Genomic DNA, 23,558 nt, shown 5'->3' on the forward strand with positions numbered 1-23,558 from the left:
ATAGTATGTAAAACCATATGCCAACAAATTAGACAACCTGGGAGAAATTGATGAATTTGATTTGAATTTGAATTTGAATTTGAATTTGAGAAATTGATGTTCAGAAACATATAGACTACCAAAACTTAAACAGGAAGAAACAAAAACTTGAACAGACTAATAACCAGGAAATAATTTGAATCAGTAATAAAAAAAAATCCCAAGAAACAAAAGCTGAGGACCAGATGACTTCCCAGTGGAATTCTACCATACATTTAAAGAAGAGTTAATATCTATTCTTCTCAACTATTCCAAAAAATAGAAAAGGAAAGAAAATTCCAAATTCATTCTATGAGGTCAACATCACTCCGATTACAAAACCAGATAAAGACTCCAGTAAAAAGAGAACACAGGCCAATATCCCTGATGAACCTGGATTCAAAATTTCTCAACAAAATAATAACAAACTAAATCCAACAAAACTTTAAAAAATTCATTCACCATATTCAATTGGGATTTATTTCTGGGTTGCAAGCGTGGTTCAATATTCACAAATCAATCAACATGATAATTAATAAATTAATTATTAATTAATAAAATTAAGGATAAGAAACATATTAATTAATAAAATTAAGGATAAGAAACATATGATCATTCAATAGATTCAGAAAAAGCATTTAACAAAGTATAACATCAATTCATGCTTAAAATCCCTCAACAAAGTAGGAGTAGAGGGAACATACCACAACATAATAGAGGCCATATATGAAAAACCCACAGCTAATATCATCCTACATGCGGAAAAGCTAAGAGCTTTTCCTCCATGGTCAGGTGTAAGACATTGACGTCCACTCTCACCACTGTTATTTAACACAGTACTAGAAGCCCTAGCCACACCAATCAGACAACAAAAGGAAATTAAATGCATCCAAATTGGCAAGGAAGAAATCAAACTTTCACTATTTGCAGAAGACATCATACTCTATATAGAAAACCCTAAAATTCCACCAAAAAAATTGTTAGAACTGATAAACAAATTCAGTAAAGTTGCAAGATACAAAATGAACATAGAGAAATCTGTTGCATTTCTACATACCAATAGTGAAACAGCAGAAAGAGAAATGAAGGAATCAATGCCAATTATAATTGCACTAAAAACAATAACATACCTAGGATTAAACCTAACCAAAGAGGTGAAAGACCTGTCCTCTGAAAACTATAAAACACCAGTGAAAGAAACTGAAGATGACACAAAGATATGGAAAGACATTCCATGCTCACAGATTAGAAGAACAAATAGTGTTAAAATGTCTCTACTACCCAAAGCAATTTACACATTTAATGCAATCCCTATCAATATACCAAAAGCATTTTTCACAGAGCTAGAACAAACAATCCTAAAATTTGTATGGAACTACAAAAGACCACAAATAGCCAAAGCAATTTTGAAAAAAAAAAAAGCTGTAGTCATCATAATTCTGGACTTCAAGCTGTATTAAAAACCTGTAGTCATCAAGACAGTATGGTAAAAGAAAAGACACATGGACAAATGGAACAGAATAGAAAACCCAGAAATGAACCCACATCTATATGGTCAATTAATCTTCAACAAACCGAGAAGGAATATCCAATGGGAAAGATAGTCTCTTCAACAAGTGATGTTGGGAAAACTGGACAGTATTATGCAAAAGAATGAAACTAGACCCTTACATACACCACACACAAAAATAAATAAAAAATGGACTAAAGATATAACTGTGGGAATTGAAACCATCAAAATCCTAGAAGAGAATACAGGCAGTAACGTCTTTGACATCAGCAGTAGCAACTTCTCTCAGATATGTCTCCTGAGGCAAGGAAAAGAAAAGCAAATTTCAGCTATTGGGACTTCCTCAAAATAAAAATCTTCTGCATAGCAAGGGAAACAACCAACAAAACTAAAAGGAAACCTACAGAATGGGAGAAGATAATTGCAAATGACATATCTGATAAAGGATTAGTATCCAAAATATATAAAGAACTTATAGTAATCAACACCCCCAAAACCAAATAATCCAGTTAAGAAATGGGCAGAAGATGGGGTGCCTGGGTGGCTCACTCGGTTGAGCATCTGACTGCCAATTTTGGCTCAAGTCATGATCCAAGGGTAGTGGGATCAAGACCTGCGTTGGGCTCCATGCTCAGCGTGGGGCCTTCTTAAGGTTCTCTTTCTCTCTCTTCCTCTGCCTCTCTCCCACTCTCCCCCATACCTTGCATATGCACTTTTTTCTCTCTCTTAAAAAAAAAGAAAAGAAATGGGCAGACAACATGAATAGACATTTTTCCAAGAAGAAATACAGATGGACAACAGACATATGAAAAGATGCTCAACATTAGTATCAGGAAATACAAATCAAAACTACAATGAGGGGCACCTGGGTGGCTCAGTCACTTAGGCATTCAAATTCAGCTTAGGTCATGATCTTGCAGTTATGGGTTTGAGCCCTGCATTGGGCTCTGTGCTGACAGCACAGAGCCTGGAGCCTGCTTCGGATTCTGGGTCTCCCTCTCTCTCTGTCCCTCCCCTCCTCACACTCTGTCTCTGTCTCTCTCTCTCTCTCTCAAAAAATAAAAATTTAAAAAATTAAAAAAAAACTATAATGAGATATCACCGCATACCTTAAAGAATGGGTAAAATCAACAACACAAGAAACAGCAGGTGTTGGCAAGAATGTAGAGAAAGAGGAACCATCTTGCACTTTGGTGGGAATGCAAACTGGAGCATGCCACTCTAGAGAATAGTATGGAGCTTCCTCAAAAAAGTTAAAAATTGAGCTACCCTACAATTCAGCAAATGAACTAATAGGTATTTACCCAAAAAATACAAAGATACTTATTTGAAGTCATATATGCACCCCAATGTTTATTGCAGCATTATCTAGAATAGCCAAACTATGTAAGCAGCCCAAGTGTCCATTGACTGATGAATACATACAGATACACTGTGTGTGCGTGCACACACACACACACACACACACACACACACACTAGAATATTACTCAGCCACCAAAAAGAATGAAATCTTGCGACATCTGGGTGGCTCAGTCAGTTAAGCGTCCAACTTCTGCTCAGGTCATGATCTCATGGTTTGTGGGCTCGAGCCCTGCATTGGGGTCTGCACTCTCCCTCTCTCTCTGCCTCTCTCCCACTTGCTCTATTTCTCAAAAATAATACATAAGCTTAAAAAAAAGGAATGAAATCTTGCCATTTGTAATGATGTGGATGGAGCTAGACAGTGTTATGTTATGTGAAATAAGTCAGTCAGAGAAAGACAGTTAAAGATATGATTTCACTCATATGTGGAATCTAAGAAACAAAACATGAGCCAAGGGGAAAAAAGAAAGGCAAACCAAGAAACAGACTTTTAATTATAGAGAACAAACTGATGATTACTAGAAGGGTGGTGGGTGGGGGGATGGGCTAAATGGGTGACGCAGATTAAGGAATGCACTCGTTGTGATGACACCAGGTGGTGTATGGAAGTGTTGAATCAATATATTATGTACCTGAAACTCATATTACACTGTATGTTAACTAACCATAATTTAAATAAAAACAAAAAAAACCTGTCTATAAACATGAAGTAGTGTTTATGAAATAACATTAAAAAGTAGAAACAAATGATATGTCACCATAATTATAGCTCTGTAAATACATACATGTATTTAGACATATATGTATAAGTATATACATATGTATACATACATATATATATTTGTGTATATATATTACACATATTTTATATACATATATAAAATACGTGTAATATATATACACAAATATATATATACATATATATACATGTATATATATACAATGTATATATATATATAAAATATGTGTAATATATATATACACAAATATATATATACATATATATACATATATATACATGTATATATATGTATGTATGTATACATATATGTATGTATGTATACATATATATACATACAGATTTTTCAAGCAATTATACAAAAGTTCAAACAGTTCTATTCGGTGAATTCTGATTTTATTTTTCCTATTTTCAGTCTCCTCTAATGGTCTTGTCTTTTGCATAAAACTGGAGAAAAAAGTCTTTGTGAGAAAATGTAAAGAATACAATCTCAAGAAGCCTACCTTGAGAACAGTATTATCAAGGAAAGAGGGAGAAACCAATGTTTTCTAAAAATCATCAGTCCTATTTAAGACACATGGCTTTCCGATGGGATTCCAAATAGAAACTGCCCTTATCAAGGAAATAAGAAATAGGACATAAGAATATGGGGGTAGTAAGAGAACCCCAAAATGTCACATTTAGCCACTACCCAACACAACTACCTAGGCTTCTGAGAGGAGAAACACCAGGAGAGATCACTAGTCCCTGGAGTCTTGCTTTTATTTTTCATCCTCTTCCTTTGGCTGACCTGGTGACTATATTAGTTTTCCACAGAAATGGTGAAAAAAATGTTTGGCTTAGGGGTCAATCAACACTTATTTCTTCTCATTCACTCATTTTTTGAGGGCGCATAGATTAAGGTGAGTTGGCAGTGGAATGTGACTGTAAAAAACCTAATGTCAGTTTATGTTGGAGGAAAAAAAAAACAAATTGAGAGGATAGAATGAGAGAAGTAACAGGAAGGTGTTACACCACGGCAGGAGAGCAGAGTTCAGTTGTAAGTCCTGTTTTCAGAAGAAAATGGAGAAAATAATACAGAGTCAAAGGGGAGTAGGCAGGGTATACAGCAGCCTGAAAAACAACACAAGGCAGAAGAAGCAAAGAGGTCTGTGGCTCTTACTGTCAAGCATGCTTCAACATGCTGACAGATGCTTCCCCATTGAATGGTAGGAGAGAAAAGGGTGATATGGCAGTAGTGCGAACTGATTCAACAGAAGCCATATGTGAGAGCCTCTGAGAAGGCAGACCACACAGTAGTTAAGAATACTATGGGAGATTTTTAAATCAATCACTATTGGCATAAATTAGTCCTGGCATTGCCATGGTAACAGTCAAAGAGAAGTTGCCTACCTATTTCACTCTGTTCTTAAGCCCACAGGGTTGATCTAGAAGTCTAGATCTAGCGCATTGAGCTAAAATTAGCTTGATATGGGATACAAATCATAGCCATTATCTCCAGGGAAGATCCCAAAGACTGCAGGGAAATAAAATAGACTGAAGAGCCTATGAATCACCTACGTTTTGGGAAATTCCCTAGGAAAGACTTGCATAAGTCTGGCCCTCAGTGTCTCCATCTCTAAAATACATATATCAGAAAAATTTCCAGGGCCCCTTTCAGCTCTGACTTAATATAGATTTCATATATTGTTTTGTGTGGAAACCTTAGGCCTGACAGGGGAGTTGATAAACATCTTAAAAATATTTTTTTATTTTTTTAGCGTTTATTTATTTTTGAGACAGAGAGAGACAGAGCATGAATAGGGGAGGGTCAGAGAGAGGGAGACACAGAATCCAAAACAGGCTCCAGGCTCTGGGCTGTCAGCACAGAGCCCGACGCAGGGCTCAAACTCATGGACCACGAGATCATGACCTGAGCCGAAGTTGGCTGCTTAACCGACTGAGCCACCCAGGCACACTTTAAAAATAATTTTAAGAAAATTAGGGGATTATGATCATGGTTGTCTTCCTGTCCATAGCAGTATCCCAGAGTTTAACAGTACCTGGAATATAGTTGCTGCTCAATAAATATATGTTGAATAACTACAAAATGACTAGCTCTTTTCATGCTAGTGATGATAAACCTAAACTAGAAGCAGAATGTTTATATTGGTGTTTGTTTTTTCCCCTTTTTTGTCCAAGGTATCCTTTCTTCAAATTAAAGAAAACAATTAAAAAAGAAGAGGATCACAGGAAGAAGGTATTGCAACGTGGAAAATTGACAAGGGATTAATATCTGGAATATACAAGGAACTACTCTAAATCAGCAAAAATAAATGAATTAATTAATACATAAGAAACTATAGGAGAATGGATAAGGATAGGAACAGGGCCTAGAGTATCCAGGTGATTCAAGGTGAACAGGTAAGGTGTAGGGAAGCTAGAAAGCCCTGAGATGGTCACTTCAAGCTGCTGAGCTGCCTCATCCTTATACCTTAGTATGCTATACAAATATTACCATTTTACAATGTGTTATCATTTGCTATGTGTACATGGAAATGTAAAGACAACTGGAAAGCATGAGGATAGGCAATTCACAGAAAGGAAAAGTGAAATGGGCAAAAAGTTTGGAAATCCCAGGCTTAAGCATATCAAATGGAAATAACATGATAAACGCAACTAGACCTAAGGAAGAATTTCTTAATGGTGAAGGATATGAGACACTAATGCAAATGATTGAGGAAAGCTAGTCCAGTTTCTCTGGAGGCATTTGAGAGCAGAATTTATTTCACAAATATGAGTTAACTGAGATTATCTTCCTTTAAAGAGGCACACAAGGCAACTTTATAAGGCATCTTTAGCTTTCTTTACCCTGTTGTCTCAGTTTCCCTTATTATACTGTGAATTCTAAGGTTACGGGAGGCAATACCATCAATCATTGTTCAAAGTGACCTAGGACTGAACCAAGCTATTTTATCCCACTTTCTGGATTTAGAAAGAAAAATGTCATCTTCTACAAAGAACTCATTAAAAAAGATCTTTTATCTCACTGGCCTCACTGAATGACTTTGATTTAAAAAAATACTTTATTTCCTACCTTCTTATTTGTAAAATAAGGGTATTGTAACTTAAATATTTGTAAAGCATCTTCTGTTCCCAGGAGCAAATATACATAATAATATACATAATATACATATTATTATATGTATTACATATTTTTTATATAAGATTATAATATATTATATATGTTTAATCATCAGTGCCACATACATTACTATACATTATATACAGTAAATATATACAAATATATGTGTGTATTTTCTAATAGATAGTGGCCTTTTTTATACTGAATGTAGTGTCTCCCATTTCCTCTTCAAAAGCTCAAGAGTGGGAATTATTTAGAGATTTCCCTTAATTTACAGAAAGAGTAGATTACGCCATGTGAACACAGTCATTATGATAACACAGTAATGCCTGAGTAAGACATGTTTTCACAGGTACCAAGGAGAAAGCAGCAGACAATATAAAAGTAACCTGGATCACTACAACAGCTTTCTTTAGCTTTCTTAAGTAAGATTGTACAGAAACCCAGAAATTAAGCACTTAAAGAACAACTCTTCCAATCTTCTCATTTTAGAGTTGAGGAACAAGGCCCATGATGGAAAACATTCACCTGAGATTCCCCAGCCAGTCAGAGACCAAGGTGGGTCCTGAACCTGGGTATCCTGATTCTGAGTCTGGTATTCTCTATGATAAACCATATTGTTACTTACAGCTTTTGGTTTAGTGGTGACACAATCCTGGGCTAAAATACTGTCTTCGGGTTCACCTAGACACAGATTTCTCCATCCTTCTTTTGCTCTAGTTAAACCTTCTAACACTGTGGTTGCAGTGTGGGACAAAGAAATACTTCACACTTAAACCCTTAACTTCAGCACCAAGAATAATCGATAAATATGGAACCAGCAGATCACAGAACAGGAGTGGGGGAGGGGCAGAGAGAGGGAGATACAGAATCCGAAGCAGGCTCCAGACTCTGAGCTGTCAGCACAGAGTCCAATGTGGGGCTTGAACCCACAAATTATGAGATCATGACCTGAGCCAAAGTTAGAGGCCCAATCCAGCCAAACCAAGTAAAGCTTTTGTTGGTAATATGCTGGTTCCATATTTATCAATGATAAAGCTTTACTTGGTTTGGCTGGATTGGGCAAGTCCTCAAAGCAGGAACATAGCACTCCCTCCTCTAGATAGATGAATACTTCTATTGCTGTCCTGAGCTTGTGCCCTGTAAGAAGAGGCCAAGATGTTTTGGAGTTGAGAACAGAAGATCCTTCTAAAACTAAATGACTCTCAATGAGCCAGCGCCTGAGAACTCAGAGAAAGTAATTTTGTCTCTTAGAGACTCAAGTCTTTTGATCTAGAAAATAGGAATAACAGTAACAACCTCTGCCCTGTCTGAAAATCAAGTGGCATAAGATGTGAATGTATTTTGCCAAAGTAATACATGCACGTGAGCACTTGTATTTAATTCCTACTTTCAACAATATTTATTGAGCATGTACCATGTGCCAGACACCATGCTAGGTATTGGCAATATATAGTAAATCAACAGGTAAAAACACTTGCCCCTCATGGAATCTACATTCTAGCAGGGGAGAAGAACAATAAAGAAATCATATAAGCAAATATATAATATGTCAGATAGCAATAAGTACAATAGAGGAAAATAAAGCAGGAAAGAGGGAGAGATAGTGCAAGGTTATAATTTTAAATAGAAAGGTCAGGGATGATCTCAAGGAGAAGGAGATATTTGAGTAAAGACTTGAAGGAGGTGAGGAATGAAGCTATGAAGATATCTGGGGAAGGAGTGCTCCAGGCAGAGGGAAAAGCCAGTGCAAAATCTCGCAAGGGGGGCATGCAAGATAGTTTTTTAGGAACAGCAAGAGGCCAGTGTGCCTGGAGCAGTGACAGAAGGTGGGAAAGATAAAGGAGATCAAGTCACAGAGGTAACAATAGGTTTATCACATAGGACTTTGTAAATAATAATAAGAAATTGGCTTTTACTCAGGGAGAAATGGTCAGCCATCAGATGGTTTTGAGAGGAAGAGAGATATGACCCAACTTAGATCTTGATAGCATCACTCAGCTACAAGGTAAAGAACACATTGTACTTATATTATAGACTCTTTGACAGTATAAGACAGCTATCATTTTATAGCAGTGCTCCTCAGACTTTAATATATAATGTAAGTCAAATGGGAGTCTTGTTAAAGTGCAGAATCATACTTGGTAGGCCTCGAGTGGAGCTAAAAATACTGCATTTCTAACAAGCTCCCAGGTAATACAGATACTAGTCTAGGGAAGAAAACTTTGAAAGTAGGAGCCATGTCTAAGGCTGGCATGGAGCAGAACTCTACAATGCGTTTGCTGAATGAATGACAGTGGTTTCATGCCCAACGACACAGAGCACATTTCAGAGGGTATTTTTTCAGCTATTTTTATGGAGGTAGGGGGAGAGAAAACTACAAAAGAGAGACACGGATGGATGGGAGAATAGATGAAAAGGGAAGGAAAAGAAAGTAAAACTACCTTTTTACAAATAATTACATTATGTTTACTTAGTTTTATCAATAAACTTAAGAGGTTGGCATAATGAAGCCCACTGGACAAATCAGAAAAATCAAAAGTCAGAGAAGTTAAGGGGCAACTTCATGGTTATAGGGTGTCTAAGTGGTTAAATCAGGATGTGAAAGCCAGCATTCCATGTCCCCAAAGCCCTTGTTTGTTCCACTATACTGGATAAACTTTAACATTCCTAGAAGGGATAAAAAAATGAGTTGAGGTAAAGGAAATTAAGGCCCATATTCCTTGGCCTTGATCTTTCTAGATCTGCACTGTCCAATGTAGGTGTCATTTAGTCACATGTGTCTATTTAAATTAAAATTTAATAAAATGTAAAATCCCATTTCTCAATCATACTAGCCACATCTCAACTACTCAATAGCCACAGATGGCTGGATAGTGGCTACTGCATTGGAGAATGCAGATATATTTCATCACTATAGGAAGTTCTACTGGGCAACAGTATTCTAAAGAAATAAGAACATTAAAAAATGTTAAAGCTGTACTATTGAGGGGTACCTGGGTGGCTCAGTTGGTTAAGCAGCCAACTTTGGCTGAGGTCATGATCTCACCGTTTATGGGTTCGAACCCTGCATCAGGCTTTGTGCTGACAGCTCAGAACCTGAAGTCTGCTTCGGATTCTGTATCTCCTATCTCTCTGCCCCTCCCCCACTCCTTCTCTCTCTCTCTCTCTCTCTCTCTCTCTCTCTCTCTCTCTCTCAAAATTAAATAAACTTAATTTTTTTTTAAAGCTGTACTATTGATTCCAAGTGGGCCCTGGGCTCACTCAACAGGGCTTTGGGGACAGAAAGTAGGACCTGAATCTTTACCTAGAAGGAAGGGGATAAGCATATTCAAAATAGAGTTTTCCCTGGGTCAAGCAGAATGCTATTTTGTGTGTGTGTGTGTGTGTGTGTGTGTGTGTGTGTGAGAGAGAGAGAGAGAGAGAGAGAGAGAGAGAAACCTTTTTTTAAAACATTCTTTCCTCCATTTCCCATTGGTATTCCCAAAGTGTTTAGTAAAATGCCCTTTCAAAATTCCATCTTGTCTCATGACATCAAGGGAGTGTTAGGAAAAGGGCTCTAATCCTTACTCAGATCACAAAGATGGAAGGGATAGAGTTAAGGAATGTGGAGCCATAGCTCCTGGGGGAAAAGGGGCATATTGAAAGAGCTGAGAATTGTCCACTCAGCCTTTATCTCCTGTAGATTCCTCCCCATAAACTCTTCTGACATAACTCAAAACCAGTGTTCTTCAAGTGAAGGAGGAGGACCAATAGCACCAGTTTCACCAGGGATGCTTGTTAAATATAGAGATGCTTTGGTTTATCCAGAGTGAGAATTCACAACTTTGAAGAGATGGAGGGGACTGGAATCTGCATGTCTAACAGGTTTCTCCAGGGACTCTAGTGCACATTCAAGTTTGTAAACCACTGAGTTGGAGGGAGACATGTTTTGCTTTAATTAATGCAGTCAGGCCTTTCCATGGGGTGGCAACAACCAAATTAGAAGCCAACAGGATAGGGATAGAGATTCAGGGAAGGGAAGATCAAGTGAGGGAGGCAGGGAGAGATAGAGAAATAAGGAATATGAAGATAAAAGATGAATGTTAGGTAGACAGAGAAAGAGAGAAACTGAGATAGGGACTGAGAAACTCCAAGGGACCTGTTTTACCCATTGAACAGAATATAAGAGGCCAGTCCAGCTGCTCTTTCCAACATCTTGGGACTGTCACAGGTAAAGCTCAGCAGAGTTGTTGGTTCTTCATGAAAATGCCCTCTATTACACCCTGGGTGCCCCCACATAAACTATCATAGCTGGGCCTACCTCACAAATGTCCTTGAGGTGCTTGATGTAATGACGTTCGGTGCTCATGATCTCATTGATGACATTGGCTCGCATCTGGTCCCGGTTCTGTAGTGGCCGGCCCAGACAAAGGCAGTCTGAGTTGGGGTCCAGGTGCCCATTCTGCACATCACTGGGCCCTTCCTCTACCCCATCCTCCTGGTTCACCCAGAGCTGTGGAAGCAGGCAGAAGAAGAATAATAGTTTCCTTCTTTGAAAAGTTTCCAATCAAGTAGAAAAATGATAAACTAAATTCTTCAAGTATTCAGAGACCATTTGACAAGAGGCCCCTGTAAACTGAATGTCAAGTTTGGCTTTAGGGTGACTTCCAGGCCCTATCCATAAGTTTAATCCTCTCTAGGCCTCTGATGACCTATCTGTAAAATGGAGGATGCAGAAGGATAGAACTTTGAAGAAGGAAAAGTCATCTCTGAGAGGCTTCTTATCTAAGGTTTCAGAGGAGAAAGGAGTTGTGGAAAATATAACTAATTCACGCTTGAGCATATCTAGGCAGCACAGCTGGATAAAAAGACTAAGCCAGACATGGTTAGGCCTGTGCCACATCTGGATCAAACACAACACCTATGATCATGGAGACCAAATTTGGATACTCCACATTAAGGAATGTGGAGCCATAGGGCATTTTGAAAACAGGACCTTCAGTGTTGATTTATATCAAAAGATGCACAAATAATAATTAAAATCTGACATGCCTTGAGTATATAAAGTTATTAGAGTGGAAATGACTGAATGTCCCCACACACATAATAGCAATAGCTATTGATTGAGCACTAACTATACAGCAACTACTATACTAACAGTTTTCAATGAATTGTATTACTCAGTCCTGCTAGGCATGTACCATTATTACCTCTATTTCACAGAAGAGGAGACAGAGGCTCAAAAAAGTTAAGTAATTTGTCCCAAGTCACACAGTTAGTAAAGCAGAAGAGCTGGGACAGGAACCAGGTGATCTGACTTTCAGAGCCTGTGCTCTTAACCACTGTGCTAGCATCTTTACACCTCTGACTCTAAGGAAAACAGGAAAAGATTAAGGAAGGTATTGGGCCAAGGTGAGATGAGAATTATCAGAATCATCATAAATAGGTACAGTTGGTAGACATTGAAACTACCCATTCCAACACATGAAGGCAAAGGGATGCAGAAAAACCTCCTTTCGGGAGGCTGAGTGAGACAGCCTCCTTTCGGGAGGCTGAGTGAGATCTGAGATGACAACTTAAATCAGGAAGATGACTCATTTTACCCCATTCCTAGGAAGGAGGAAAGTCAGGGTATCAAGGAAAAAAGGAAGGGTGGGACCCTAGGAATGGTGGTAAAATCTGCCAGGGGAATTAACCAAAGAGCTTGTCAGTTGTCTCAACAGCTTTAATCAACAATCTATCTTTGCCCTCCATAACCCCCCAGCTTTTACCACTTTCCTGCCTCAAGAAGCTGAGATCAAGAAATTTAGATGCATTATTATTTTTGCCACCAGAAAGGCCCTATTAGTGAGTGGCCGTAGGAGGACAGAGGCTTTGGGATGGAGCTACAGGAACAGTAGTTACTTTTCAACTCTGTGTATTCTCCCCTCTCTTTTTGCCTCACAGAGGATGAGGAGCATGGTTACCACCCAGAAAGCCTAGAGATGTCACAAGCATATAATCTACCTATTTTCCACAGGCCAAAATAGGGCTGACTTCTTTTAACGCACTTTGCATACACAGCCACATGTGCAAAAATGTATCTCTATTCAGAACTTATCACCCTCTACAAATGTTCTATTGGAAATATCTTTCCAGCTTCCAAAGGTCAACTTTGTGTCCTCAATATGCTGATAGCTTCCCTTTCATACAATCAATAGGAAATGATGAGGGATGATTGGTCAAGGAACAGATCTGTTAAAAAAGGTGATTCTAAGGCATTGAAGTAAGCACATCATATACATGATGTCATCTCTTTGAAACAATAAAAGCTTCATCCTATAATAATTCACTAGCTTTTCCCAGATTCCCACAAAGCAAGCTAAGTTTTGCTATAAAAAATGGTACCATAGGATATTCTTTCCTGCTTTGTCAAAGATTAGTTGACGATATAATTGTGGGTCCATTTCTGGGTTTTCTATTCTGTTCCATTGGTCTATGTCTGTTTTTGTGCCAGTACCACATTGTCTTGATGACTACAGCTTTGTAATATAGCTTGAAATCTAGAAATATTATACCTTCAGTTTTGTTTTCCTTTTCCCAGAATGAGATACAACCTCACACCTGTCAGAATGGCTAAAATTAACAACAAAAGAAACAACAGGTGTTGGTGAGGATGCATAGAAAGAGGAACTCTCTTACATTGTTGGTGGAAAAGCAAACTGGTGTAACCACTCTGGAGAACAGTATGGAGGTTCCTCAAAAAGCTAAAAATAGAACTACCTTAAGACCCAGCAATTGCACTATTAGATATTTACCTAAAGGATGCAAAAATACAGATTTGAAGGGGTACATGCACCACAATGTTTATAGCAGCATTATCAACAATAGCCAAACTATGGAGAGAGCCCAAATATCCATCAACTGATGAATGGATAAAGAAGGCATGGTATATATATATATATATATATATATATATATATATATACACAATAGAATATTACTTAGCCATCAAAAAAATGAAATCTTGCCATTTGCAACGACATGGATGGAGCTAGAATGTATTATGCCAAGTGAAATAAGTCAGTCAGGGAAAGATAAACACCATATGATTTCACTCATATGTGGAATTTAAGAAACAAAACAGATGTACATATGGGAAGGGGCCTGGGGGAAAGAGGAGAGAAGGAAACAAACCACAAGAAACTGTTCATGATAGAGAACAAACTGAGGATTGATGGAGGGAGGTGGGTGGGAGATGGGCTAGATGTGTGATGGGTATTAAGGAGGGCATGTGTGATGAGCACTGGATGTTGTATGTAAGTGATGAATAACTGAATTCTACTCTGAAACCAATATTGCACTGTATGTTAACTAAGTAAAATTTAAATTAAAACACAGCAAAACAAAAAGGTTACCATAGGCAGGCCTTTAAGAGATTAAAAAGAAAAACATTTCTTTTCTTCTCAGGAGTTTAAGACAAGCCCATTCAAAATGTTGGATTTTGGATGGCTGGAATTAGATGACTCTCTGGAACAGTTCCAGAGGGAAGGAGTACATTATATTTGCAGGAGTGGGGTGTGAATAAAGAGTGTCTAGAGGCTAGCAACTTGGAAGGCTTTCCTGGAAGTCCTCTCAGAGTACTTGAAGACTATTTTCTTCAGCCTTCATTGAACTCTAAGCAAAGCTGGGTTAATGCAATTCAATTTAACAAATAAATATATTTTGGACCTATTCTGTGCCTCACCACTAATTATGAGAGACACAGAGTGAACAAGACAGCTAACTCCTCCCTCTCCTGCCCCCTTAGCCATTCCAGGGAGTGCTTTCCAAATCAGAGAATGTCTCTGGTTCTCATCTCTTTTTTTTTCCATTCCCACTGTCATGACCCCCATTCCCTAGATGACTTCTCTGGGTTATCTTCCAGCTCTAATCCCTCCCATATACCATTACCAGACCAATTTCTTTGAATATCACTTTGATTATATACTCTCACACCCCAAAATCCTCAGTAGTTCCCTGTTACCAAGTTCAAATCTCTCACCCTGGAATTCAAATATTACCATAACTCAGCTTCAATGTGCATTTCGATACTTAGCTTCTCTACTATGTCCTTCAGGAATACCGGGATTCTCCAAAATTGGTCTACTTTCTACCCACAAATACTCCCAACTATGTTCTTTAATCCCACATTTGATCATGTAAATAATCTGAAAGTACAGAGACTTTCAACCACTTCAGCAACAATGAACCAATATAATAACTTTCTGATGAAGAAACCTAGGTCCATAGAGGAGAAATGACTGCCAGGGAGTTACCAACTTACCCAGATCCCCATTTTGATATGCCTTTCTATTTTATATGTATTTTCCATTGTTTTATTTTTTAATTACATAATTGATACAAGAACACATTAGCTTTTTAAAAAGTTAAAATAGAGAAAAAAAGAGAAGACTCAAATTATTAAAATCAGGAATAAAAGAGGAAATATTACTGCCAATATAACAGAATTTTTTTTAAAAAATGATTAAAGGGAACACTATGAACAACTGTACGCCAACAAATTATATAGCCTGACGAAATAAATTCCTAGAATGATAAAAAATAGAAAATCTGAATAGGCCTATGAGAAGCAAAGAGATTGGTTTACTAATTAAAAACTTCTTACATGGGAAAAAAATCAGTATGAGATGGCATCACTGGTGAAGTCTACAAAACATTTAAAAATAATTAACACTAATGTTTCATTAACTTTCAAAAATAGAAATGCAGAAACTCTCAACAAAATACTTGCAGACCAAATCCAGTAATGTGTGTGTGTGTGTGTGTGTGTGTGTGTGTGTGTGTGTGTATGTATTTAATCCACTTTATCAGATGGGATTAATCCCAGGAATGCAAGGTTCGTTCAACATATGAAACTCAGTCAATGTAATACACCATATTAATGGAATAAAGGTTTGAAAAATACACAATCATGTCAATAGACAGAGAAAAAACATTTGGGAAAGTCCAACACCCTTTCAGAGAAGAAACTTTCTCAATCAGCTGATAGAAATTTATGGACCACCCATAGTTAATATACTTAATGGTGAAAGACTGAACATTTTCATCCTACAGTCATGAACAAACATCACCTCTATGCAACATTTGTACTGAAGGCTTGAACAACTGGAGACAAAAAGCATTCAGATTAGAAAGAAAAATCAAAACTATTCATATATGACATGATTTTATATATATACACATATACACTAATAAATTAATTCAGCAATTTTGCATGATACAAGATCAATACGCAAAGGCCAAATGTATTTTTGAAAATGAAATTAAGAAAACAACCCAATTTAAGAGGCATCAGAAAGAACAAAATCCTCAGGAATACATTTCACAAAAGAAGTGCAAGATTTGTGCACTGAACACTGCAAAACATTGTTGAAAGTAAGTCAAGAAGATCTAACTAAATAAAAAGATATCTCGTGTTCATGGATTGGAAGATTTAATATTGTTAAGATGGTAATATTCTGCAAGTTGATTCAGATTCAACACAATCCCTATCATAACTCTCAGCTTGCTTCTTGGCAGAAATTGACAAGCTTATTCTAAATTTCATATGGAAATTTAAAAACACAGAATAACCAAAACAATTTTGAAAAAGAAGAACAATGTTGAAAGACTCACACTTCCTGATTCCAAAACTTACTATAAGCCTCTAGTAACCAAGAGAGAGTGGTACTGTCACAAGAATAGATATAAAGATCAATGAAATAGGTGAGAGTACAGAAATATACCTAGGGGCGCTTGGGTGGCTCAGTAGGCTAAGCATCTGATTCTTGGTTTCAGCTCAGGTCATGATCTCATGGCTCATGAGATTGGACCCCACGTTAGGCTCTGCACTGAAAACACAAAGCCTGCTTGGGCTTCTCTCTCGCCTTCACTCTCTCTCTCTTCCCCTCCCAAACTTGTGTACACACTCTCTCTCAAATAAATAAACTTAAAAAAGAACTATACCCAACATTTATGCTAAACTGATATTTTTTTCAAAGGTATCAAGACAATTCAAAAGGGGAGGGTATAGTCCTTTCAACAAATGGTGCTGGGCAACTGGATAGCCACATGCAAAAGAATAAACCTGGACCCATACCTCACACAATATGTGAAAACTAACTCAAAATGGATTAAAGGCCTAAATGTAAAAGCTAAAATTATAAAACATGTCAAACAACACAGAAGCAAATATTTGTGACTGGATTATGCAGTAGTTTTTTACATAAATGAAAAAAAAATAGACTTCCTCCAAATTAAAAACTTTTGGTTTGCAAATGATAGCATCAAGAAAGTGAAACAATGCATAGAATGGAAGAAAATATTTGAATATACTATATCTGATAAGGACCTAGTATCCAGAATATATAGAACTGAAGAATAAAATGGCAAATACCGCTTCAAAATGGGCAATGCATCTGAACATTTTTCCAAAGAAGATATATATAAATGGCCAATAAATACATGTAAAGACACTCAACACCATTAGCTGTCAGGGAAATACAAATCAAAATCACAATGAGATATCACTTCACACCCAATAGAATGGCTATAATAAAAAAATGGATAATAACATGTGTGATGAGGATATGGAGAAATTAGAACTTTCATACACTGTTGATAGGAGTGTAAATTGGTAAAACTACTGTGGAAAACAATTTGGCAATTTCTCCAAAAGTTAAATTATAGTTTCCACATAATTTAACATAGTAGTTCCTCTCCTATGTATATACTCAAGAATACTGAAAATACAAGTTCACACAAAAACTGGTATACATATATTCATAGCAGCATTACTCATAATAGCCAAAATGTGAAAACAATGCAGAAGTTCAACTGATAAATAAATGTGGTATGTATGTGAACACACACATACACAAACACAAAATAGAATACTATTTAGCAATACAAAGGAATAAAATACAATATGAATGAACCTCAAGGACACCATGCTAAGCAAAGGAAGCCAGACACACAAATAACCACATATTATACACCATTTATATGAAATCCCAAAAGACACAAAACAGATTAGTGGTTTCCAGGACTAGGGGAAGTGGGAGAATGGAGAATGACTGCTAATGGTTGCAGGGTTACCTTTGAGGAGTGATGAAAATGTTCTAGAATAGATAGTAGTGATTGTTGCACAATTAATGCCCAGGTGACCCTTGAACAATGCAGATGTTAGGGGTGCCAACTTCCCACACAGTCAAAAATCTGTGTATAACTTTTGACTCCAAAACTTAACTATTAATAGCCTACTATTGACCAGAATCCTTACCAATAACAGTAGATTAATATATATATTGTATATGTATTATATACCACACTCCTATAATTAAGTGAGCGAGAGAAAAAATGTTAAGAAAATCATAAAGAAAATACATTTATAGTACTATATTATATTTATCAAAAAATCCATGTATAAGTGGACCCACACTGTTTAAATCTGTGTTAAGTCAACGTAGTAAAATCCACTAAATTCTACCCTTTAAAATGGCAAATTTTTGTCACATGGCAACTATAAAAAATAAAAAGTTAGGCGGGTTTGGGGAAGATGGCAGAGCAGCATGGAGCCCCTCAGCCTGTCTCATCCCTGAAATGCAGCTAGATTAGCACCAAAAGATTTTACATGCCTAGGGAGTTGATCTGAGGATTAACACAACAATCTGCATAACTTGAGCCACAGAACTTGACAGGTACATGGTGCAGAGAGGTGAACTGGGGGAGAGAAAAGCCATGGAGGGTAGGGAGCTGTTTTTGTGGGGAGAGGACAGAGAAAGGGGGAGAGTGCAGTGCATTGGGAGAGTGCAGGAAAAACACTCCTCGAAAGTAGCTGGAGAGAAAGAAAAAGGTGAAAACACAGGGGATTGAACAAGAAATCTGTTCCCCAAAATCACTGATGGGAAGAAAGGAGAGGGTTTCAATACCATTAGGATTCTATAAACAGTGGAGCACAGAGTCTGAAGTTCTGGAACTCAGTGCTCTGGTGAGTAAGTAGGGTGAATCCCCAGGAGCAGGCAGTGGGGTCTGAGGGGTCCATGTGCCAGAGAGGGAGAAGTGGTTCCCCTGCTTGGAGTGCATTTGGTAGAAGCCATATGCCTCTGAACAGGCCAAGGTTCCAGGGAACCCCAGAGAGCAGCCATGTTTGCTGGTATTGGGACAAAGACACCAGAGTGTGGCAAAACCTGGTGCCAGCTGTCTGTTGTGATTTTCCATGATCTCTGAATGTCTATCACTGTGCAATCACACTAACATTTTCCGGGGCAAGCCAGCACCCAGCCATTGCTCAGCAAGACCCTCCCCCAGAGCATGGGTCCAAGACACAGGGGCCTCTGAAGTGTGGGGTTTTGAAACACAATTCATCTGAGATAAAACTCTAGAAGGAGGTGCCACCTGGCAGGCAGACAGTTTGGACATGGACAGGATAGAGGCAGGGAGTTGACAGAGGCTTGAGACAAAGGAGGAGCGCTTGTTCACAGGACGGTGAGAGCTCGAAGTTCCTGTTCCTGAGACTAGAGAGCTGGGTGAAGACATTTCCACCTCTCCCAGCACACACACATGTGCCACACTGATCCACCCCAGTAAGGCTAAGTGGCACCAGCTAGTGGAGAATGGAGACCTTACTCCAATCCCCACCCAACTGTGCCTCCAAGCACATCCCCTAGAATACCAGCACAAGTCCCTCATCCTGTTTAGTGTATAAAGAGCTTCATGATTTGAGTTCTAGGGGAAATGGGATGTAACCTTATTTGGGTTTCATTCTGTTTGCTGGTTTATTAATTAGTTCACTTTTTTTCTTTTGCTTCCCTTCTGTCCTTGTTTAATTTTTTTTCTTTCTTTTTCTTGGATACAGAAAGAGAAGAGAAAATTTTATTTTCTTTTTTTAATTAAAAAAATAAATTATTTTTCACTATATTATTTTTATTTTTTATTCTATTTCACTTTCTTTATTTCATGTTATTCTATTATATAAAATTTTAATTTTTAAATTTTTTCTTACCTTTATTTTTATTTTCCTACTTTTATTTCCCTTTTTCCTCTATTCTATCAAGTGTCTTTCAACAAGCAGACCAAAACACACCCAGGATCTAGCTTCCTTTATTTGATTGTTTTGTTTTTTATTTTTTTAATTTTTATTTTTTATTTATTAAATTTTTCTTTTGCCCAAATGACAAAACAAAGGAATTTACCTCAAAAGAAAGAACAGGAAGAAATGACAGCCAGGGGCTTAAAACAGATATAAGAAAGATATCTGAAATACAATTTAGAGCTACATTAATAAGAATACTAGCTGGGGTTGAAAAAGCATAGAATCCCTTTCTGTGGAGATAAGAGAAGAAAAATCTTGTCAGGATGAAATTAAAAATGCTATAACTGAGATACAATCTCAATTGGATGCCACAGCAGCAAGGATGTACAAAGCACAACAGTGAATCAGTGATATACAAGAAAAAATAATGGAGAAAAATGAAGCAGAAAAAAAGGATGGAAACAAAGGCAAAGATCACAATACAAGACTCAGAGAACTCAGTGACTTATTAACAAGGAATAACATCTGAATAATAGGAGTCCCAGAAGATGAAGAGAGAGAAAAGGGGGAAGAAGGTTAATGAGAGCAAATTATAGCTGAAAATTTTCCTAATCTGGGGAAGGACAGAGCCATCAAAATCCAAGAAGCACACAAAACTCCCATTAGAGTAAACAAAAATCGACAATCACCAAGGCATATCATAATCAAATTCACAAAACACACAGACAAGGAAAGAATTATGAAAGTGGCAAAGGAAAAAAAGTCCTTAACCTATAATGGAAGACAGATCAGGTTTGCAGCAGACCTATCCACAGAGACTTGGCAGGCCAGAAAGGAGTGGCAGGATACATTCAATATGCTGAATCAGAAAAATATGCAGTCAAGATAGCCTTCTTTGTCCAGTAAGGCTATCATTCAAAATAGAAGGAGAGATAAGAGTTTCCCATACAAACAGAAACTAAAGGAGTTCATGACCACTAAACCAGCCTTGCAAGAAACTTTAAGGGGGAATCTTTGAGTGGAGGAAAGACAAAACAAAGACCAAAGGCAACAAAGACTAGAAAGGACTAGGGAACATCACCTGAAAATAAAAGTCTACATGCAACACAATGGCATAAAATTCACAGTTTTCAGTACTAACTCTAAATGTCAATGGACTAAATGCTCCAATCAAAATACATCGGGTATCAGAATGGATAAGAAAGCAATACTCATCTATATGCTTCTTATAAGTGACTCATTTTAGACCTAAAGATACCTGCAGATTGAAAGTAAGGGGATAGAGAACCATCTATCAAGCTTATGGTAATAAAAAAAAGCTGTGGTAGCCATACTTATATCAGGCAAACCACATTTTAAAATAAAGACTGTAACAAGAGATGAAGAAGGGCATTGTATCATAATTAAGGAGTCTATCCAGCAAGAAGATCTAACAATTGTAAATATTTATGCCCCAAACAAGAAGCTACCCAAATATATAAATTTATTAATCAGAAACATAAACAAACTCATTGATAATAATACATAATAGTAGGGGACTTTAACACCCCACTTACAGCAATGGACAGATCTCCGAAGCAGGAACTCAACAAGGAAACAATGGCTTTGAATGACACACTGGACCAGATGGAATTAACAAATATATTCAGAATGTTTCATCCTAAAAAAGCAGAATACACATTCTTCTCAAGTACACATGAAACATTCTCCAGAACATATCACATACTGGGTTACAAATCAGCCCTAAGTACAAAAAAATTGAGATCATACCTTGCATATTTTCAGAACACAATGCTATGAAACTCGAAATCAACAATAAGAAAAAATTGGCAAAACCATAAACACTTAAAAGAGTAAAGAAGATCTTACTAAAGAATAAATGATTAACCAATATATTAAAGAGGAAATTAAAAAGTACATGGAAGCCAATGAAAATGAAAACATGACAGACAAAAACTTCTCGGATTCAGCAAAAGCCGTCATAAGAGGGAAGTATATAGCAATGCAAGCCTTCCTAAAGAAGGAAGAAAGGTCTCAAATACACAACCTAACCTTACATTTAAAAGAGCTCGAAAAAGAACAGTAAATAACATTCAAAACCAGCAGAAGAAGGTAAATAATAAAGATTAGGCAGAAATCAATGATATCAAAAGGAAGAAAAAGACAGTAAAACAGATCAATGAAAGGATCTTTGAAAGAATTAACAAAATTTATAAACCCCTAGCCACATTGATCAAAAAGAAAAAAGGACAACAAATCAATAAAATCACAAATGAAAGAGAAGAGATCACAACCAATACCACAGAAATACAAGCAATAGTAAGAGAGTATTATGAGCAATTATATGCCAACATATTGGACAATATGGAAGAAATGGACAAATGCCTAGAAACATATAAACTACCAAAATGGAAACAGGAAAAAATGGAAAATTTGAACAGACCTATAACCAGTAAGGAAGTTGAATCAATAATAAAAAATCTCCAGGCAAACAAGGTTCCAGGGCCAGATGGATTTCCAAGGGAATTCTACCAAACATTTAAAGAAGAGTTAACACCTATTCTTTTGAGGCTGTTCCAATAAATAGAAATGCAAAGACCCCACTAAAAAGGAGAACTACAGACAAATTTTCCTGATGAACATGGATGCAAAAAATCTCAACAAGATACTAACCAACCCGATCCAAAAATACATTAAAAGAATTATTCACCACGATCAAGTGGGATTTATGCCTGGGATGCAGGACTGGTTCCATATCCTCAAATTAATCAATGAGATACATCACAATAAAAGAGAGGATAAGAACCATATAATCCTCTCAATAGATGCAGAGAAAGTATTTGATGAAATACAGCATCCTTTCTTGACAAAAACACTCAAGAAAGTAGGGATAGAAGGATCATACCTCAAGAGCATAAAGGCCATATATGAAAGAGTGCTGGTAATATCATTCTCAATGGGGAAAAACTGACAGCTTTCTCCCTAAAATCAGGAACACAACAAGGATGTCCACTCTCTACTACTGTTATTCAAAATAGTGTTGGAAATCGTAGCCTCAGCAATCAGACAACACAAAGAAATTAAAGGTATCCAAATCAGCAAGGGAGAAGTCAAACATTCACTCTTCACAGACAACATGATACTCTATGTGGAAAATACAAAAGACTCCACCAAAAAACTGCTAGAACTGATACATGGATTCAGCCAAGTTGCAGCATATAAAATCAATGAACAGAAATCAGTTGCATTTCTATACACCAATAATGAAGCAGCAGAAAGAGAAATCAAGGAATTGATCCTGTTTACACTTGCACCCAAAACCATAAAATATGTAGGAATAAACCAAACCAAAGAGGTAAAAAATTTATACACTGAAAACTATAGAAATCTTATGAAAGAAATTAAAGAAGACACACAAAAAATGGGAAAATGGTCCATGCTCATGGATTGGAAGAAAAAATATTGTTAAAATGTCAATACTACCCAAAGCAATCTACATATTCAATGCAATCCCTATCAAAAAACACCAGCATTCTTCACAGAGCTAGAACAAACAATCCTAAAATTTGTATGGAACCAGAAAATACCCCGAATAGGGCAATTCAAGCAATCTTGAAAAAGAAAACCAAAGCAGGAGGCATCACAATCCTGGACTTCAAGAGGTATTACAAAGCTGTAATCATCAAGACAGTATGGTACTGGCACAAAAACAGACACATAGGTCAATGGAACAGAATAGAGAACCCAGAAATGGACCCACAAACATA

At 37.1% G+C, this 23,558-nt stretch overlaps 1 protein-coding gene across 5 annotated transcripts in view; it reads right to left on the reverse strand.

The window, feature by feature from the left end:
• Positions 1–23,558, reverse strand: part of ARHGEF9 (Cdc42 guanine nucleotide exchange factor 9) — a 190,286-nt gene that overhangs the window by 80,581 nt on the left and 86,147 nt on the right. For 4 of the 5 annotated variants that reach the window (XM_047848224.1, XM_047848226.1, XM_047848225.1 and 1 more), the window contains one exon: positions 11,059–11,250. The exons of the other annotated variant lie outside the window; for it this stretch is intronic. In XM_047848224.1, the coding sequence (XP_047704180.1) occupies positions 11,059–11,250 (192 nt within the window). The remainder of the gene's footprint in view (positions 1–11,058; positions 11,251–23,558) is intronic. 5 annotated transcript variants of the gene reach the window in all.

Source organism: Prionailurus viverrinus, unplaced genomic scaffold, assembly GCF_022837055.1.
Source record: "Prionailurus viverrinus isolate Anna unplaced genomic scaffold, UM_Priviv_1.0 scaffold_57, whole genome shotgun sequence".
Taxonomy (NCBI): Eukaryota; Metazoa; Chordata; class Mammalia; order Carnivora; family Felidae; genus Prionailurus; species Prionailurus viverrinus.